The sequence below is a fragment of the Gymnoscopelus braueri genome, assembly GCF_963280865.1.
Source record: "Gymnoscopelus braueri genome assembly, chromosome: 3".
In the NCBI taxonomy this organism is placed as follows: domain Eukaryota; kingdom Metazoa; phylum Chordata; class Actinopteri; order Myctophiformes; family Myctophidae; genus Gymnoscopelus; species Gymnoscopelus braueri.
Window position 1 is genome coordinate 47,086,227 of NC_137612.1, and position 18,055 is coordinate 47,104,281.

Consider the following 18,055-nt stretch of genomic DNA (forward strand, 5'->3'; position numbering starts at 1 on the left):
ATGAGTCTATGAATCAAACATGGCAAACATTGATACTAAAGCAGCTCCCACATGTTAAGCTTGATAGTACTGTTGAAAGTTTTAGTTCTTGGTATTCTAGCTTCAGGGGAGAGATACTCGTGTTCAGAAACATTGATTCAACATGCCTCTAGGGTCATATACTGTAGGAATAACATGAATTTTGTTTTAGAGCAGACTATCATTTTAAGACATGCCACTGCTCTGTCCATTCTACCCTCAGCAAACCCCCAGGTAAAGCATTGGCTGAACAGAGGTCTCACCTCACTGGAATAAAAACAAGGAGACAGATCTTTAATTAAAGGTGAGAGGTAAGCCTATTCTGAATGTGAAGGTTTATGATGAATTTGGTGCACATGGGAGGTCTGGAAAATGTTAAAATGGGGGAAGGGGTGGTAACTCAGCAGCCTCTCCTCTCTCTCTCTCTCTCTCTCTCTCTGTCCCTGTGCTCACTTCTAGCAGATTCCAGTGTAAAGTTAATTGGACGGGGGAGAGGGCTGGAGAGGGAAGCGTGCAGCCCCATTAGCAATCCCCACATGGAACCCTGAGCTGAGAGGATCACAGACTCACAAATAGAAGGATTAAAATAATCAATAGACTTCACTCTCTCTCTCTCTCTCTCTCTCTCTCTCTCTCTCTCCCTCTCACACACACACTCACACACACACACACACACACACACACACACACACACACACACACGCACGGATGGACGGATGGACACATATGCACGCCCCCACGCCTGCATGCACGCACGCACACGCACGCACGCACGCACGCACGCACGCACGCACGCACGCACGCACACACACACACACACACACACACACACACACACACACACACACACACACACACACACACACACACACACACACACACACACACACACATACATGCAGTAGTAACGAAGATTAACAAGAAGAGGACGAGGTTATTGAAAAGTTATCTTTGACTTAAACTATGCCTGACTTTGTATGTGTTGAGAAGAATCCATTAATTGAAAAGAAATCATACAGCAGCTTAATGTAGGAAAACACATGTTAACCACAGGTTAAAGGTAGCTTAATACTAATAGTCATTACATTTAATTATGTTTTTATTAGACAAGCCAAGGCAACAGTAGTGGATCTACTCCCTTGTTGTGATTTAGCAAATTTTGAATTTAGCTTTTGATAAACGTTTTATGTGGCCCTTACCCAAAGGTTATTAAAATGATTATTATCATAGAATACAGCCAATTTTGACGGATACAGGATAGGTGGGCACTAGGGACATCTGGGCACCTCGATGTAAAATTGGCTATTTTGTCTAAAATATTAAAGAATTAAAGTAATTAATGTAAGTAATTACAGTAAGTAATGTAAAGTATACATGATGTGAACATGCATGGTACATCCTTATTAGACTTAATTTTATCCTTCAATTCAATTTATTATTATCAACTTCTTCTTTATGCCCCAAAATAACTGGATATACAGGTTTTGTAGCAATTTAATTGTCGAATGTTTAAGCTCGTGTTCTAATCAGGCATACTGTTTTTACTCAAAAACATTTTCCAATTTGTATGTTTTTTTTTTTTTTTTTACATTTTGGACAAAATAGACAATTGGTCATCGAGGTGCCCAGATGTCCCTAGTGCCCACCTATCCTGTTACCATTTTGACAACTGAAACGACATTGTTTGCACGACTACGCCACCTCGCGTGCGTCCACTTTCATTACAGCAGCCTTGGAGAGGCTGCAATAGCGCTCCTTGCCCGCTGCGCGGCGGTCGACGTCGGCAAGCAGTTGTCTGCAGGCAAAAGATGGCGGTGCGGAAGAAAGACGGCGGCCCGAATGTAAAACATTTCGAAGCGTCTGACACCGTTTCGCAGTTCGATAATGTCCGCGTGTGGCTGGGAAAGAATTACAAAAAGGTAGTTGATTCATTTGACTTTTTTTACCATTGCGATCCGTACACGTAACATTTTACAATGAGCCCAGAGCTGTGCGGTTCCATGTCTTCGGCTAAAAGGAGTGACAAAGAGAGGAGGGAGGAGAGGTGTGAGATGGGTTGGTTGCAGAATGTCCAGCTGTTTAATCCACATGAGCCGGAATACAAAAGGATGCTGAGGCGATCGACGTCTTCCCCGTAGATGCAGGCGTTCAATCGAATTGTCGCTAATGCACGTTTATGTGTGATCTAACGCAGATCTGGGATATATTTGATCCGGTGGAAGATGTATTTATGCACAAAAAAAAGGGGGTACATTAGCCCTGCCCTGCTAGCTACACAGCCAGACAGCTAGTAGTGGCTTAATAGTGGCTGCTGGCCCGGGTGCCCAGATCCAGATGTTGCCTTTTCGTGGCGCGCATCTGCAGTCATGGCCTGTTGTTGGGGGAACGCTGCGAGTGATGCCAAAATAAAACACACACCGATTTCTTTTTTAAATCATCCTTTGTCCATTATTGTTTTATATTCATCTCTGATGAATATACATACAGAAAGATCTTGTATGTGAAAAGAAAGAAATATATGTGAGTGCTTCATCATTTCTATAACCCAAATCAGATCAAATGGCTTTGCGTCATGAGTGACCTAACTCACAGCCTACACAGGAGGAAAAATAAGAACTTGCAGGCAGCATTGCTGTCGGGCAGAAACCTTATATATCTCCATATTTCAACTTAAAAAAAAATTCCCCAGTAAATAAAAGCCCTTCTTCATCATGCAAGAGTTTCACACTTAAGTAGTGAAAATAGCAGGCTCGGCTCAGCTCAGCGTTACTTGCTATAACGTTGCTATTACTATTACTATTTTTGTACTTTTTTAAATAATAATTAAAATGACATAATATGAGGTTATCACCCGGACAGTGACAATATACTGTATTTATCTCCCATTGATGTCTCCTTGTCCTCGCTCCCACAGTACATACAGGCAGAGCCCCCCACCAACAAGTCTCTGTCCAGCCTGGTTGTTCAGCTGCTTCAGTTCCAGGAAGAGGTGTTTGGACGACATGTCAGCAACCCACCCCTCACTAAGCTACCAGTAGGTCTCATGCACCCCCGTCCCACGTATTCACACACACACACACGCACGCACACGCACACGCACACGCACACGCACACGCTACCTACGTGACTCACTTTTCTCTTCTTTGTTTTGCATCCACAGATGAAATGTTTTCTGGACTTTAAATCTGGAGGGGCTCTCTGCCACATACTGGCTGCTGCCTACAAGTTCAAGAGCGACCAGGGATGGTAAGCGTTTCATTCTAGCTGGACTAATATTAGAAATACATATAATCACATTTCTTGTTGAAGTGGGGAGATAATAATATGTCTATGTCTAGATCAGGGGTCTCCGACTTCATTATGAGAGCTACTTTGAGGGAACATATGGCAGCTACTTGTTTGATATGAAACAATTCAATCAGTTACACAATAATACAGAAATATATGTTACTGCCTATTTCATTACCATACATAAGTATATGTTTATGCCACATTCTTATGAGTACAATCTTATTCATGCTAGTCTATCTCACAGACATTACAACATTCCTACCAAATAAGCTTAGCTGGTTTTGTTGGAAAACATTGTGTCTTACTGGCCGCTATGCTAGCCCCACATATCAAGCTACCACTTGTCCCTTCACGTTTGTGAAGAAAAAGTGTTTCCTTCCTGGAACTGGTATGACTGAACACTTCTTAAGTAGAGAGCACAGTGCGTGCTAACTAGAGAGAGGGCATAATTCATGCTTACTAGAGAGTGCACAATGCATGCAGAAATGTATTTTTGGAAAATGCTTTGTAAAGCCAGTTAGTAGCTTGATTTGTCTGGCCTCAAGCTCGTGACCTATGTGTTGGAGACAGTGGTGGAAAAAATGTACTTAAAGTACCAAAAGTAAAAGTACTGAAATGTTTGAAAATAGCAGATCTACAAGCTCACAACGCGTCGCCAATCTTGTAGCTTGTAGATTGGCTATTTTCAAATAGCCTAGGTATAAAATAGGGCTAAAGTGGTTAATGTATGTTTTATAACGTAATAATTTATATCTGCAAAGTTACTAGTAACTAAAGTTTTCAAATAATTGTAGTGGAGTAAAAGTACAATATTTGCCTCTGAGATGTAGTGGAGTAGAAGTAAAAGTATAGACAATTGGAAATACTCCAGTAAAGTAAAAGTACCTCACAATTGTACTTAAGTACAGTACTTGAGTAAATGTTCTTAGTTACTTTACACCACTGGTTGGAGACCACTGATCTAGCTTTGTGTTTGACTATACAGTATCAATTATACACAGTATTGCTGTTTCATGTGTAACTCCAGTCTAATTTCCTGGTAGGCGCAGGTTTGACTTCCAGAATCCGTCGAGGATGGACCGGAATGTGGAGATGTTCATGACCATAGAGAAGTCTCTAGTGCAGGTATTGTCTCCTTTCTTTACAACACAATCTGGAATGTCAAAATACCACTGTTTCTTCTTTACGCTACAATTTTGAAACTCTGTATTAAAATGTGAATGCTACTCTCACTCTAAATGTTTTAGGTGTATTGTTATTGTAGGGATTTCTACATAGTCGACTGAGAGTAGATCTGCTGATATGAAACCAGCTAGAGTCTCACAGAAAGTCATAGATCATCCAATCATGTGATCTAACCAGTAATCCTGCACTGCAGGCCTCCATCACTTAACAGTGATTTGACAAAGCAATTTTCAAATGGAAGCCTTTTCATAAGCAGCCAAAAACTAGCAGAGACCAAATCTATATTTCACTGCAGATTCTGTCAAGAGTCATTAGTCATTCCAATAGAAGACATTCTGGTGTTTTCTCTCTCCTCTTTTAACCCCCTGTGTGCTTTATACACAGTATAATTATATGTCTTCTCTCATTTTCTGTGTTTCTCCCCACCAGAACAACTGTTTGACTCGACCTGTCATCTGCCTGGGTTCAGACATAGAGCCCAAGCTGCTGGGCAAACTGAAGGACATCATTAAAAGACATCAGGTAGGATTGTTCCTTTTTTCTTGTTTCACAGAGGGTCCAAGATCAAAAAGTTAACAAATGGAGATATCCAATCATTAAAATTACATTTATAAACGTAGGCTCAACCAGTGGTTTTCAAACTGTTTGTGTCCAAGGCACACCAACGGGAAAGTCACAATCTCAAGGCACACCTGAATTCATTGAAGAGAAAAAATAGATCTGCGTGAGCAATTGTGATGCAAAACAAAATCAATTAAATTTAATAATTGTTTTGCCGATAATGATGTTCCCCAAAATAGGGACACCAGGTTGAAAGTGGTTAAAATATATATTCATTTTAGGGTATAGTATTTGCCTCTGTTTTGGGAAATTAGTGTACATAAAGTACTGATGTAGTACATAAAAAAAAAAAAACTTTTTCTGTAGTTGTATATTTCAGTAATAATGTGTCGTTGTCATAACAATCCTGTATTAGACTAAAGACAAATATTCACCCTTACTTTTGGCTTTCACCTTGCCTTACTGTATTATTCAATGTGTGTGGACCTTTCTGTTGCAGGGCTCAGTGACTGAGGACAAGACTACCAGCTCCCATGTGGTGGTTCCTATTCCTACCAGTCTGGAGGAAGGTGAGGCTAACTTGAGCAATTGCCGTCATTCTTTTAATCCATGCTGCTATTTTTTTTAAATCTTGAAGATTTGTGCAAATCTTTGAATATATATTTTTAAAAGCGAACGTTTGTAACTCAAAACTTTGCTTGTGGGGGGGTCCTGGAACAAAATATTTTGAGATGGGGGTCCCCGCGGACCCCCATCTCATACATATCTAAAAATGTTTTCTAAATCCTAACAGTATGTTGCTATATCAGTGGTGCTCCAACTTTTCCATGTCAAGGACCCCCAAAATGATATGTATTTGGCGGCGGAATCCCATCTCAAAATATGTTGTTCCAGGAACCCCCAGAAGCACAGATCGGAGTTTAGAAATGTTCGCTTTAAAACATATATATATTCACAGCTTTGCACAAATTGATTTTTCAAAGAATAGCAGATCTACCGTACATGCATCTCAGATGCGTACCCGGTCTGAATGGATTAATATTGGAGATATTGGATTGATTGTGATGTTGCAATAGTAACTAGTTTTGAGCTAATGTTCTCTTCTGTCTCGTTTCAGAAGAGTGGGTGCGTCCCGTGATGAAGAGAGACAAGCAGGTCCTGCTCCACTGGGGCTATTATCCAGACAGGTTGGTTCTGAGTAGGGATGCAGCAGTTAATCAAACTAACTAATCGATTTAATCTATAATAAAACATAATCACTAGTAATTAGTCATAGATCCCTGTTTTGGTAATGTCATTGTAGACGAAAAGTTTAAAAAAATGTAAAACATTTCAAAAATAGAGAATATTTAGCTGATCTACAAGCTCACAACGTGTCGTGTTGTGAGCTTGTGGATCAGTCGAATGCTTACGCTGTATTGTTCAGCTGCTGTGGCATCTTTTCTATGGATTCAAGCTGCATATTTTGTTCCTGTGATATTGCAGCAAGCCCACACACGTTTTCTATTATATATGCATTGAGCACTGTAACAGCTTCATCATACAGAGTGTACATTTCACACACACACACACGCACGCACGCACGCACGCACACACACACACACACACACACACACACACACACACACACACACACACACACACACACACACACACACACACACACACACACACACACACACACACACACACACACACACACACACACACATTGTGAGGTAATTTGCTGTACAACAGTATTTGCTTTGTACTGTATATACTGTATGTCCTTTTGGGCGGCAGTGCCTCAGGAGGTCGAGTGGCTGCTTGGGAATTGAAAGGTTCCCTGTTCATTCCCCAGCTCCCCTTGGGTTACTTTCGAAGTGTCCTTGAGCAAGACATTTAACCCCTAACTGCTCCCGGTGAGCAGGTTTGTGCCTTGCATGGTTTCCTCTGCCATCGGTGTGTGAATGGGTGAATGTAAACCACATTGTAAAGCTCTTTGAATTAAGGCGCTATATAAATGCACCATTTACCATTGTATTTGTCCTTCAGGACCTTTTTCCCCACACTTGTTTTCTCTCATCTGACCTCTGACCTGGTTCCTCTGCTTGTTCAGTTATGACACGTGGATCTCAGCTAGTGAGGTGGAAGCTGGAGTGGAGGACGCTCCCAGCGCAGACAAACCCAGGAAGGTCAGCATATCATCACAGCATCCACCACACATATGTTTGTGCCTTTCGTATGTTGTTTTATAGACCGGTGGTTCTCAACTTTTTGTGTGCATATACTGTAGATATTGCACAACATTTTCATATTATTCTCCATTGAAATATGAAGTACAATTGCAAATAGCCAGGCTGACTACCAGAACTTACACTGGGACGCCACTGCTGTGAATTCACATAGTTCCAGACTTTGAATACTGATAGTATCTCTCTATTGACAGTACACACTGTTCTATTGCGCTATTATTTTGATAGTTTTATTATTGTATTATATTTATTTTAAACTCTAGTTTCTAGACAATCTATTTATGTAAAAAAAAAAAAATCCCCCATATTGCCTGTGTCCTAACTCTCCTGTTTGTTCCCTAGTATTACCTTATTTCCTCTCTTGGTCAGATCTTAATCAGATTTATTTCATAGTGTCCTATTTGTAGCTGTATTTTTTATCTGTCTTGCATGTTGTTTAATTGTATGCTGTTCTTTGTAAAGCAACTTTGTAACCTTGTTTAGAAAAACATTACATAAATAGTGTTTATTATTATTACCTTTTCCCCCAGCAGGGGAAACAATAGTCAAATTACTTTAAGTCATGTGGTTAAGTCTTTCTTTCTGTAAAACACAATGTAAACTAGTAAATTGATTAGTTTATCAAACTAATCAATTAAATATATTATAAAGATAATCGATTTTAATAATTGATGCCTATTTTGGGCATGTCATTATAGGTGAAAATAGAAATAGTGAAAATATTAGATCTACAAGCAACACATTGCAGCGCGATGTGTTGTTCTATTTGTAGTCGATTTATAAAATAATTCAATATCATTATTTTTCGATTTGGTACAAAAACCTCTTGATTATTTGATTAATCAAAAACGAAATCGATTGAATAATAGCAAAGAAAACAATCTATAGATGCAGCCCTAATGTAAACGTCTCCTCAGCTCACAGCATGCTTTGACTCATAACTAAAATGCTGGTCAGAGGATCTATGAGTTCACGTGTGACTGACAATAACTTGCATGTCTTCTGCCGTCCACCACAGGTCCATGCCAAGTGGATCCTAGACCTGGACCAGTATAACGAGTGGATGAACGAGGAGGACTACGAGGTGGGAGAGACGGGCCCCAAGAGGAAGAGGATCTCGGCCAAGACCCTGACAGATGAGGTGACCACCCCGGACGAGCGGCGCGACAAGAAGCCCGGCAGCGCCAAGAAGAGGAAGCGATCCCCGTCGCCGTCCCCGACGCCTCCCCCACAGGAGAGCAAGAAGAAGAACACCAAGAAAGGGTGTGTGAACTTTGCGTGTCAGCGGTGCATCAGTACTAGAACAATGTTCACGTCTAGAACCCCGCGTTACTGTCACGGCAAGACCACTGGTGTCACAGATACTGTGCATCAGTGGTTCTAAAAAAATTTCATGTCAAGGACCCCTAAATTGATATGTATTTGGCAGCAGAACCCCATTTGAAAAGACTTTGTGCCAGGGTCTCCATAAGAGAAGATTTGTCGACATTATGTCAAAATATTTTTTTAAATAGGTGATCTACATGCTCGCAACACGTCGCGATGTGACACGTCGTGAGCGTGTAGATCGGCTATTTTCGAATAGCCGAAAAAATCTAACGTGCTTAAGTGTTCCTCATTTTGCCGGGGACCCCCTGGAACCCCCTCAAGGTCCTCTGGGGGTCCCCGGACCCCCCTTTGAGAACCAGTATTGTACATAACATACCTTTCATCTGTTGGACGACAGGCCGACCACTCCGTACACCAAGTCCAAGCGTGGTCAGAGAGAGGAGGAGCAAGAGGACCTTACCAAGGACCTGGACGAAGCGTCTCCTGTACCTGCAACAGAGGAGGGCAACCCAGCTAAGACAAGTAAACACAGCAATGTGTTATTTGTAGAGCACTCATCCATAACACAATAACACATACAATTTACAATTGTAGGCTTCAGGCAGACGCTTTTATCCAGAGTGGGTGCAACAACAGTTAACCAAACAAATCGATTTATGATCGGTTATAATATGTAATCGATAATCGATTTATTTAGAAACTACTGTAGGATACCAGCGAAACAATGAACCCAGCATCTGTCGAAACAACACATGCACATTATCTGAAAACATCAAAATAACAAGAACAACACCCACCCATTACTGAATAAATTGGGATTAGCATGAAAGGGAATTGAACGTTTTTTTCTTTATCTTCATAGCTAACACTAAGAGAGACTCTGACTCCACCCCGGTAAAAGGAGGAACGGACATGGGTGAGTTCCTTAATCTGATTACTTTACTTATTCAGAGTTGAACTGATATTTCATGTATTCTTCACGTAATTATTTGACCATAGAGTTGAACCATTCATTATTAGATCATAGGATAGTTGAACCAGGTTTCATGTACCTGTGTGTTTTTCTGACTTGGACAGATGAGCAAGAAGATGAGTCTATGGAGACGGCAGGAAAGGTAAGATCAAAGTGGAAAGTAAAAGTACTCGTCAAAAAAGTTGTTAAATTGACTTTTCAATCTTGCAGAAGTCTGAAGCCTGAGCCTTCATACTTTGTCGTATGACAGCATTGCCCGCCGAAAATAGGCAACCTACAAGCTCATGAGCTTGTAGGTTGCCGCTGTATTGTCGGCGGGCAACGCTTTTGTGTGACAGTGACATAGCATAAATTAGGAATGACTCTGCTTCTGAACCAGAGTTAATTTCGTTGACTGAAACTAAATATACTGACAATTTCGTCAACAAATAAAAACTAGACTAAAATGTCAGGGAAGGAAGTGTAGAAGAGATCCAGTAGAACTAAGACAAGTCATTTTATGTTTGGCTGCGTGTGGGTGTCACACAAAATAGTTGATCTACAAGCTCACAACTTGTAGATCGAGCTTGTAGATCAGCTATTAGTATAAATCAGGCATTACGACGCCATCACGGCCCGCCAACATACATTTTAGTCGACTAAATCAACTGTAGCTTTAGTCGACTAAAATCGTTTCATATTCAGTCAATTAAAACTAGACTAAAACATTTTGGATGTCTAAAATATGACAAAAACGAAATGGAATTTTATTCAAAAGACTAAGACTAAAACAGAATTTGCTGTCAAAATTAACACTGTTCTATACCTGTGTGTGTGTGTGTGTGTGTGTGTGTACGGACAGGAGGAGGAGGAAGGCTCTCCAAGTGTTAAGGGTGAGCCAGTGAAAGGCTCAGACCTCCATGAGGACAACGTCACTGAACAGACCCATCACATCATCATCCCTAGCTATGCCGCGTGGTTCGACTACAACAGGTACATATAGGATAGGAAAGCTCTCTCACCCGCTCGGATACTAATATGGAGTTGCAAAGCTACAAATCAATTGATCGAGTGTACGGACTTGAGATGCAAATGTTTGTCTTCCCTCAGTGTTCATGCAATCGAGCGCAGAGCCCTCCCTGAGTTCTTCAATGGCAAGAACAAATCCAAAACTCCAGAGATGTGAGTATTCTTTAGGTCAATTGCTATTATCATTTGTTATCTTTTTAACAACAAAACACCTTGTGTCTCAAATTGTTTATGTTTTTTTCATAAATAAATGGCTTACTTCGTCATATGACGAAGTGTCGAGCAAAAGTAATGAAAATAGCTGATAGCTCCAAGTTCACAGTGCACCGCGATGTCGCTATGAATCTTATTCGCCAATAATGCCCAAAACAGGGACGCCAGGTTGAAAGTCTGTCTGTGGGTTCCATAAATACTAATCACTGAAAAGTATTTACAAGAGCTTGTATCTAAATAATAACTACATTGGATCCATTGGAACACTGGTTCTTTTTTTCCATTTCCAGAAAAGTAACGTTTTTTTTAACATATAGGGTTTCCACTGACAGTGACGATAATGTATAATCACAGAGATTCAGTTTGGTGGGGTAAATCCTGGTGTGGACATCTTGTCAATCATTTCTCTGTTTCTCCAGTTACCTGGCCTACAGGAACTTCATGATTGACACCTACCGGCTGAACCCCCAGGAGTACCTGACCTCCACCGCGTGCCGCAGGAACCTGGCAGGAGATGTGTGTGCCATCATGAGGTCAGTGGGACATCTGAACGGGAAGACTCGGACTTTTGTGAGCTTATAGATCGGCTATTTTCTGTATTTTTTTGCACAAGATCGTTGTATGGTGAAGAAGTATTAGATTGAGTTGGATATAAAAAATCTATTAGATTTTTTTCACGTTGATATATAAAAAATATAAACAATTATATATATATATTTCTTTTTGATTAACTCATTAAGGCCTGAGGCTTATTCTACAAATGCCTTTCTAAATCAGTACTCACACTTTAAAGATTTTCCAAAAATAGCAGATGTACAAGCTCGCAGTGAGGCACGAAGTGACACGCTGTGAGCTTGTATATCTGCTATTTTTGAATAGCCAATGCTAAATCTAAAATGACACCGATGCTTTCCCAGTTCTTCTGGGTTAATCTATAAAGTAATCTGTAATATAATCGCTAAGAAAATTTGCTGCAGCTCTTAATTCCCCAGACGTGGAGGCGGCTTCTCGGGTCACCCTTCTGGTATAGCAATGTTTCTTTTTTACTGATACCCCTCCTCTATCTTTACCTGCAGGGTCCATGCCTTCTTGGAGCAATGGGGCCTCATCAACTACCAGGTGGACTCTGAGAGCAGGCCCACACCCATGGGTCCTCCACCTACCTCTCACTTCCACGTCTTAGCAGACACTCCATCCAGCCTGGTGCCCCTGCAGCCCAAGGCTTCCCAGGTACACATACACACACACGTGCACACACACTAGGTTTGTTCTGATTGGTGATTTAATTGTATATCGCCGATTGAAGGGAAAATCTGTTGTTTGAATAGAGGAGGCATTGATGTTAAATAGATCGTTTTAATGTTTCACCTTTGGCATCCGGACAAAACCCATAATATTCCCAAATACAAGAGGTTACGATTTCTTTGATACTTAAGGATCGTCCATTCATGCATTGACTTCACCAAGCTCCGTGCTGTAATGTAACTTCCTCGTAAAAGACGAAGGAAGCTTATTTAATCATTTTTTTTAAATTAAACTCTCTCAATAGCAAGTTAATTCCAAGTTTCAAATAAATCTTTCCATCTCCCGTAAATCCTCTAACCTTGTGCATGGTAAATCTTTACCATATATGGAATGATGTTTCAATCTAAACTGATTTCATTGTGTTTTTCATTTGAAAATCTGTTATTTTTCATGAGTGACACTGTTGTGGCTCAAGCATAGTATTTTTGATCTGTCCTTTTTGTTTCTCTGTCTCCTTGTAGACCCCTGCTCCCCAGCAGATCCTGTCCTTCCCAGATAAGGTGAAGGAAAAGACAGTAGACCTGCAGAACTTTGGCCTGCGGACAGACATGTACAGCAAGAAAACAATCTCTACAAAGGTACAAGTCAGAGAAGATGTCATGTGAAGCGCTGACTGCTCTGTTGCACAATGACCTGATTTGTTTTTTCTTTGCATTTTTCTTGTTCAGAGTAAGAACGCAGCGAGTTCCATGAGAGAATGGACCGAACAGGAGACACTGCTGCTACTGGAGGCAAGGATTTCCTCATCCTCAGACTAGTGCTGTGGAGGCCAAAAAAGACTGCCAACCACAACATAACACAAAGCCCTTATTATCATAAAACAAAACAAAAACTGTGACATCAGCAGTATAATATAATATACTCCACCGACCATTTGTAGACTTTGCAGATTTGTAGACGGAGTTAAATGAACACAGAGGATTTAGATTGTAGATTGGGGTCCCAGAGATAACAAATCATATCAAATGGGGGTCTGTGGCCTAATGCATATCAAACTGGGGGTCCTTAAAATTAAACAGGTTGAGAATGACAACCCCCCTCCTGTCCCCAGGGCCTGGAGATGTACAAGGATGACTGGAACAAGGTGTCGGAGCACGTGGGGAGTCGCACCCAGGACGAGTGCATCCTTCACTTCCTGCGGTTGCCCATTGAGGACCCCTACCTAGAAGAGACGTCTACCACCCTGGGGCCTCTGGCCTACCAGCCGGTGCCCTTCAGCCAGGCAGGAAACCCCGTCATGAGCACTGTGGCCTTCCTTGCCTCTGTGGTAGACCCACGCGTTGCCTCTGCTGCAGCCAAATCTGCTCTAGGTGAGAAGCTGCTCAGAGCTGTTCAGCACTAATCTACCACTACTGCACAACATCAAGCTTTAGCTTTTAACCACTTTAAACCTGGCGTTTCATTATTGGTGAAAATGTTATATTTTCTATTTTTACCGCGTGGCTCTCAGTCTATAAGAGGGTCGGTCTGTGTGTGTCTCGAACTAATCTCTCAAACTGTTGGACTGATCACCACCAAACTTGAAACACACTGCCAGTAGCGCAAACACAAATTTATTTTAGATATGTTTTATACTTATTTGAATATTTAACTTTGTTAAAATGGAAGCCAATGGGACTCGGATCAGGCTGAACCCTTGCCCACATTTGGAGTCATACGTCGTAGACATGTCATAGATGACGGCCACATGAAGTCGAAGACCCACGTGGGCCGTTGCCATGTGGATCCCAAGTTCCACACGATTCGATTTTTGAAATAGGACTTAGTGTAAGTGGTTAACAATGTCTATATCTCTCCATCTCAGAGGAGTTTTCACGAATGAAGGAAGAGGTTCCAGCGGCTCTGGTGGAGGCTCATGTGCGGAGGGTGGAGGAGGCAGCAAGAGCCAGTGGCAGACAGGATCCACTCTATGGCCTGGAGGGGAGTGGCATCGCAGGTACTGGCCTGGAGGACGCAGACAAACCGGGTAGGACGGATCAACACACACATAAACACACGAAGGCACGCGCTACGCAGGAGACTAAACAGACTCGGGAGAGATGCTTGACTAACTGATTGAGGAACAGACAGGAAAAGATGAAGGCAGAGAGAAAGTGAATAATGGTTTCTGACTTGTGTCTCTTTCTCTTGCCCTCTAGAGGAAAGCAGCGAGGAAAGTAAGAGTGACAGCCAATCCAGTGAGGAGAAGAGGGAGCCCAAGGTAGGATTGCTGTTTGTTGGAAACTGTGCTTTCCTGTTGTTTTATTTCCATTTCCTGGAGCCTCACTGTGCTTCATCCCATTGGCCCACAGGAGAGCAAAGACGGAGCCATGGAGGAAGAGGAGAAGCAGGGAGAGAACGGGAAGAAGGAGGAAGAGAGAGGGAGAGAGGCCGAAGGGGAGAGGGACGCAGAGAAAACAGACTCAGAGATGGGTGCGTCCATTTTTTTTACTTCATGCGTACAGAAAACAGAGCATTTAGTTTTCTCCTTCAATTTGTGAAAGAACTTTTTAATCTGCTTAGGTGACGGAGAGAAGGAGAAAGATGGAAAGGAGGGAACGGAGGAGGGACAGAGAGAAGGAGAGAGCGAGGGAGAAAGGAAGGCTAAAGTGGAGCGTGAAGTGGGAGAGGGGAACCTGGCCACGGCTGCTGCATCTGCCCTGGCTGCTGCTGCTGTGAAAGCTAAGGTACAACGTCTTCATATACACCAAAACATAACAGACCACCTAGGGCACATAAAACCATAATGATTGGCAGAGACATGACACATGGGGGGTGCATTAATTCTCTATAACGTCACTAATGAGAATAGATGTATGTAGAATTTGTTCAGAGTGCACAACATACTATACTATGTGATTAGCTACACAAAAATACATTGTTGTAGTTACTTAAAAGAATAATAGCACCTTCCTGTCATGTGGTTATTTTCTCATAGAGGTCTGTATACTATGTATACGGTATATACTATATCTTCTTCATGTGGCCTGTGTGCCTGTATTATCCTCAGCACCTGGCTGCAGTGGAGGAGAGGAAAATCAAATCCCTGGTGGCGCTACTGGTGGAAACCCAGATGAAGAAGTTGGAGATTAAATTGCGACACTTTGAAGAACTGGAAACCATCATGGACCGAGAGAGGGAAGCGGTGAGTGTGGCATTCTGGGAGATGTAGTTCTAGCTGGCCGATCATGCTCGTGTGTGTTGCAGACATCTGAAAACGTGTAACTTTTGTACAGTTGGAGTACCAGAGGCAGCAGCTGCTGGCGGACCGTCAGTCCTTCCACATGGAACAGCTGAAGTACGCTGAGATGAGGGCTCGTCAGCAGCACTTCCAGCAGATCCAACACCAGCAGCAAAGCCAGACGGGGGGCCCTAATCCCAACCAGGCTGCCACTGCCGCCCCGCCTCAGGGTCCACCCGCTGCTCAGCCGGCTCCCAGTACACCCGCACCGCAGCCTGCCCCCAGCCCTGCACCGCCTGCCTCCACTGGCCCGGCTGCTGAGTCCCAGCCGTCCGCAGGGTCTCACACTTCACCCCCATGTCCCCCAGGACAGACCCCCGTCGCCGCCGCCACCACCACCTCCACCACCCACTCCAGCTCCAGCTCCAGCTCCAGCACTACCCCAGCAGCCCTCCATGGTGAGGCATGACACACACCTACCAAGATAGCAAAATGCAGTATGTTGCTATTCTGAAACCTACATTATTATGTGACGACTCCAGTGTACGGTTTTGAAGTCTGTTTAATAACTAAATTCTATCCCACTTTTATAGCGGAATTATATATTTAACTAACCTTTTTACTTATATCAGAGGTTCTGAAACTTTATAATTTCAAGGACCCCCATAACTCTGAGAGTGTACACATGAAACCAAATGGACCCGTAACGGAAGCATTTGAAAATTGTGGGAGGCAACAGTCTGGCTCGTGAGACTACACTCCACCCAAAAGGAAACAAATCTTAGTATTCTACTTATATTTAACCAGAGCTTGTACTGTATGTTGTACAAATTAGTCACATGTATCTCTTTTGACCTTGACCCCTCAGAACCTAGTGCCCCTCTGCCAGGAGGGGACACACTCCACCCCTCAGCGCCAGTGCCCCCTCCACAGTGAGAGATAGAGAGAGAAACAATGTCCTGGGAAACTGACTGACTCTAACCACTCTGAAGCCTGCCTGTATCATCTGAAATGAAGAAATTATGAACTGAAGGAAGAGAACACATTTCTGACATATTCAACTTTTTTTGACTGGACATTTTGACGCGAGAAAGAAAGAGCAGCATTTTCGTTAAGGTCAAGCCAGCTCTACGTGAATTATCGGTCAGTTAAAAGAAATCCCTGCAAATTCAGTCTATACAAGAAAATGCCAATGAAGAACACTCGGTTTCAAACAAAACGCGCCCTTAGCTCATACGATGACGCATGATGCATTCTAATGTTCACCCTAACACTAGAGGTGTGATGAACTGGGAAAGAGTCTTACAAATATGCTTTGACCCAAGGATACAAAGAGAAGGTCATGGACCCATTTGATCTTTTTTATGTTTTGACCATTGGTGCTTTATTGATTTCTTCAACAACTTACATGAGTTCATGAAGTCCCATGCTCAACAATCTTTTCCAGCGGTAGCTACAATATTGTCCCATTGTAGTTGTTAACTAAAAGATAAGGAAGGAAAAAAGTATATTTGCACTTTGTATATGTTTCCCCTAGTCTTTTTCGAAGACTTGAAGCATTAATGGCATTGAACTTAAGCACTTATTGTCCCGTTATTGTCTTATTACTTCATAATTACAGTTTGGGAAACTCAATTTGACATGTTACTTTTCATCCTCCTTTAGTTCAAAGAATGGCCTGTGACGAGTAGGTTTTAGCTTGTGGTCACATTTCTGAAACCAAATTGACCATATTCACACGCGTGCCCGTAGGGTGGGTTTTCCCACCCCTGGAGGCCATGTGAATATGGTCAATGGCTCCCACCGGCTCTGTCTGACAGATGTGGGAATATTTAAATAAGTCACTTTTAAAATAACATAAGCTCAGTTTGCCAACAGTTACGAAAATATGTACTGTAAACTGGATTTTCTGTTACAATTTTTTTTGTCTTTGAATAACAGTATGGAAACCATTCATAGTATTGATAGTTCAATTTCCATGTGCCCTTAGTGACGCACAAGGACAGTTCAGTGTCCTAGAAGGATTTACTTTTGGTATGTGATACCCCTGTAACGAGTTCACTTTTAAACAGACTGATACGATGCATCTGAAGTCATATTGCATCGGCATAGCAGTAACTACAACTGCACAGGTTTTTATTTTATTTTATTCACGGGGCCTTCAGATGAGGTCACTTGTGTTTGGTCTGGAGAACGTTAAAGCATCTAGGTTGTAGTTTCGTGAGGAATGTACTTTCACTCAAAACAAATGACTGAACAGGTCTGAAAGACTCAAATAGCAATTCAATGGCGAAAGTCATCTTTAATCACAATTTGAGTTTTATTTTATTTTTTGTATTAATTGAACCAAAATCTTTTTAGAATCATGTTGATCTCAAGTGTTGTATGTGATTTTCTTTGTTTTTGGTACATCCAAATCTGGTTGCTTGGGAAATCAACGCATTTTAAGTAGTTTGTCTTTGTTAGTGCATTTCCAATTACAGATCAAAGGAATAATTAAGCTGTAAAAGACAAGGGATCTCGCACCTTAAACAGCTTACAAAGGAGAATTGTGTCCTTAGTATCTGCAACGATATCCTCACTTTTTATCCTATCAATTTTTATATTTTTTACTGTCAGGTTTTCCATCTTATTTCTTTGATATGTCTACATTATAACTGTATATTGTTATTACCTTTGTAGCCTATATCTACCCTCTCCACTCAGTATCATGTGTATGATTCTGTTTCAAGTTTGAGATGTGACTGTGTGCGCATGTGTGTATGTGAATGCATGCCA

The 18,055-nt window shown here is 41.8% G+C and overlaps 1 protein-coding gene across 3 annotated transcripts; it reads left to right on the forward strand.

Moving 5' to 3' along the window:
• The first annotated feature begins 1,802 nt into the window (after nt 1-1,802).
• On the forward strand, nt 1,803-16,624 carry smarcc2 (SWI/SNF related BAF chromatin remodeling complex subunit C2). Of its 3 annotated transcripts, none has more exons than XM_080424951.1 (26): nt 1,803-1,937; nt 2,933-3,052; nt 3,179-3,264; nt 4,353-4,434; nt 4,924-5,016; nt 5,555-5,624; nt 6,173-6,242; nt 7,154-7,229; nt 8,308-8,552; nt 9,016-9,140; nt 9,481-9,534; nt 9,696-9,733; nt 10,433-10,563; nt 10,681-10,752; nt 11,232-11,345; nt 11,889-12,042; nt 12,579-12,695; nt 12,786-12,848; nt 13,169-13,427; nt 13,922-14,083; nt 14,256-14,317; nt 14,409-14,529; nt 14,620-14,783; nt 15,107-15,241; nt 15,333-15,735; nt 16,146-16,624. In XM_080424951.1, exons 1-26 carry the CDS (start codon nt 1,827-1,829, stop codon nt 16,211-16,213), a joined length of 3,195 nt encoding a protein of 1,064 aa, XP_080281077.1. In that variant the 5' UTR covers nt 1,803-1,826; the 3' UTR covers nt 16,214-16,624. The 3 variants fall into 3 exon arrangements, with proteins under 3 accessions (XP_080281077.1, XP_080281079.1, XP_080281078.1); XM_080424953.1 differs by having other exon boundaries at nt 13,922-14,053; XM_080424952.1 differs by having other exon boundaries at nt 4,359-4,434.
• The last annotated feature ends 1,431 nt before the right edge of the window (nt 16,625-18,055 follow it).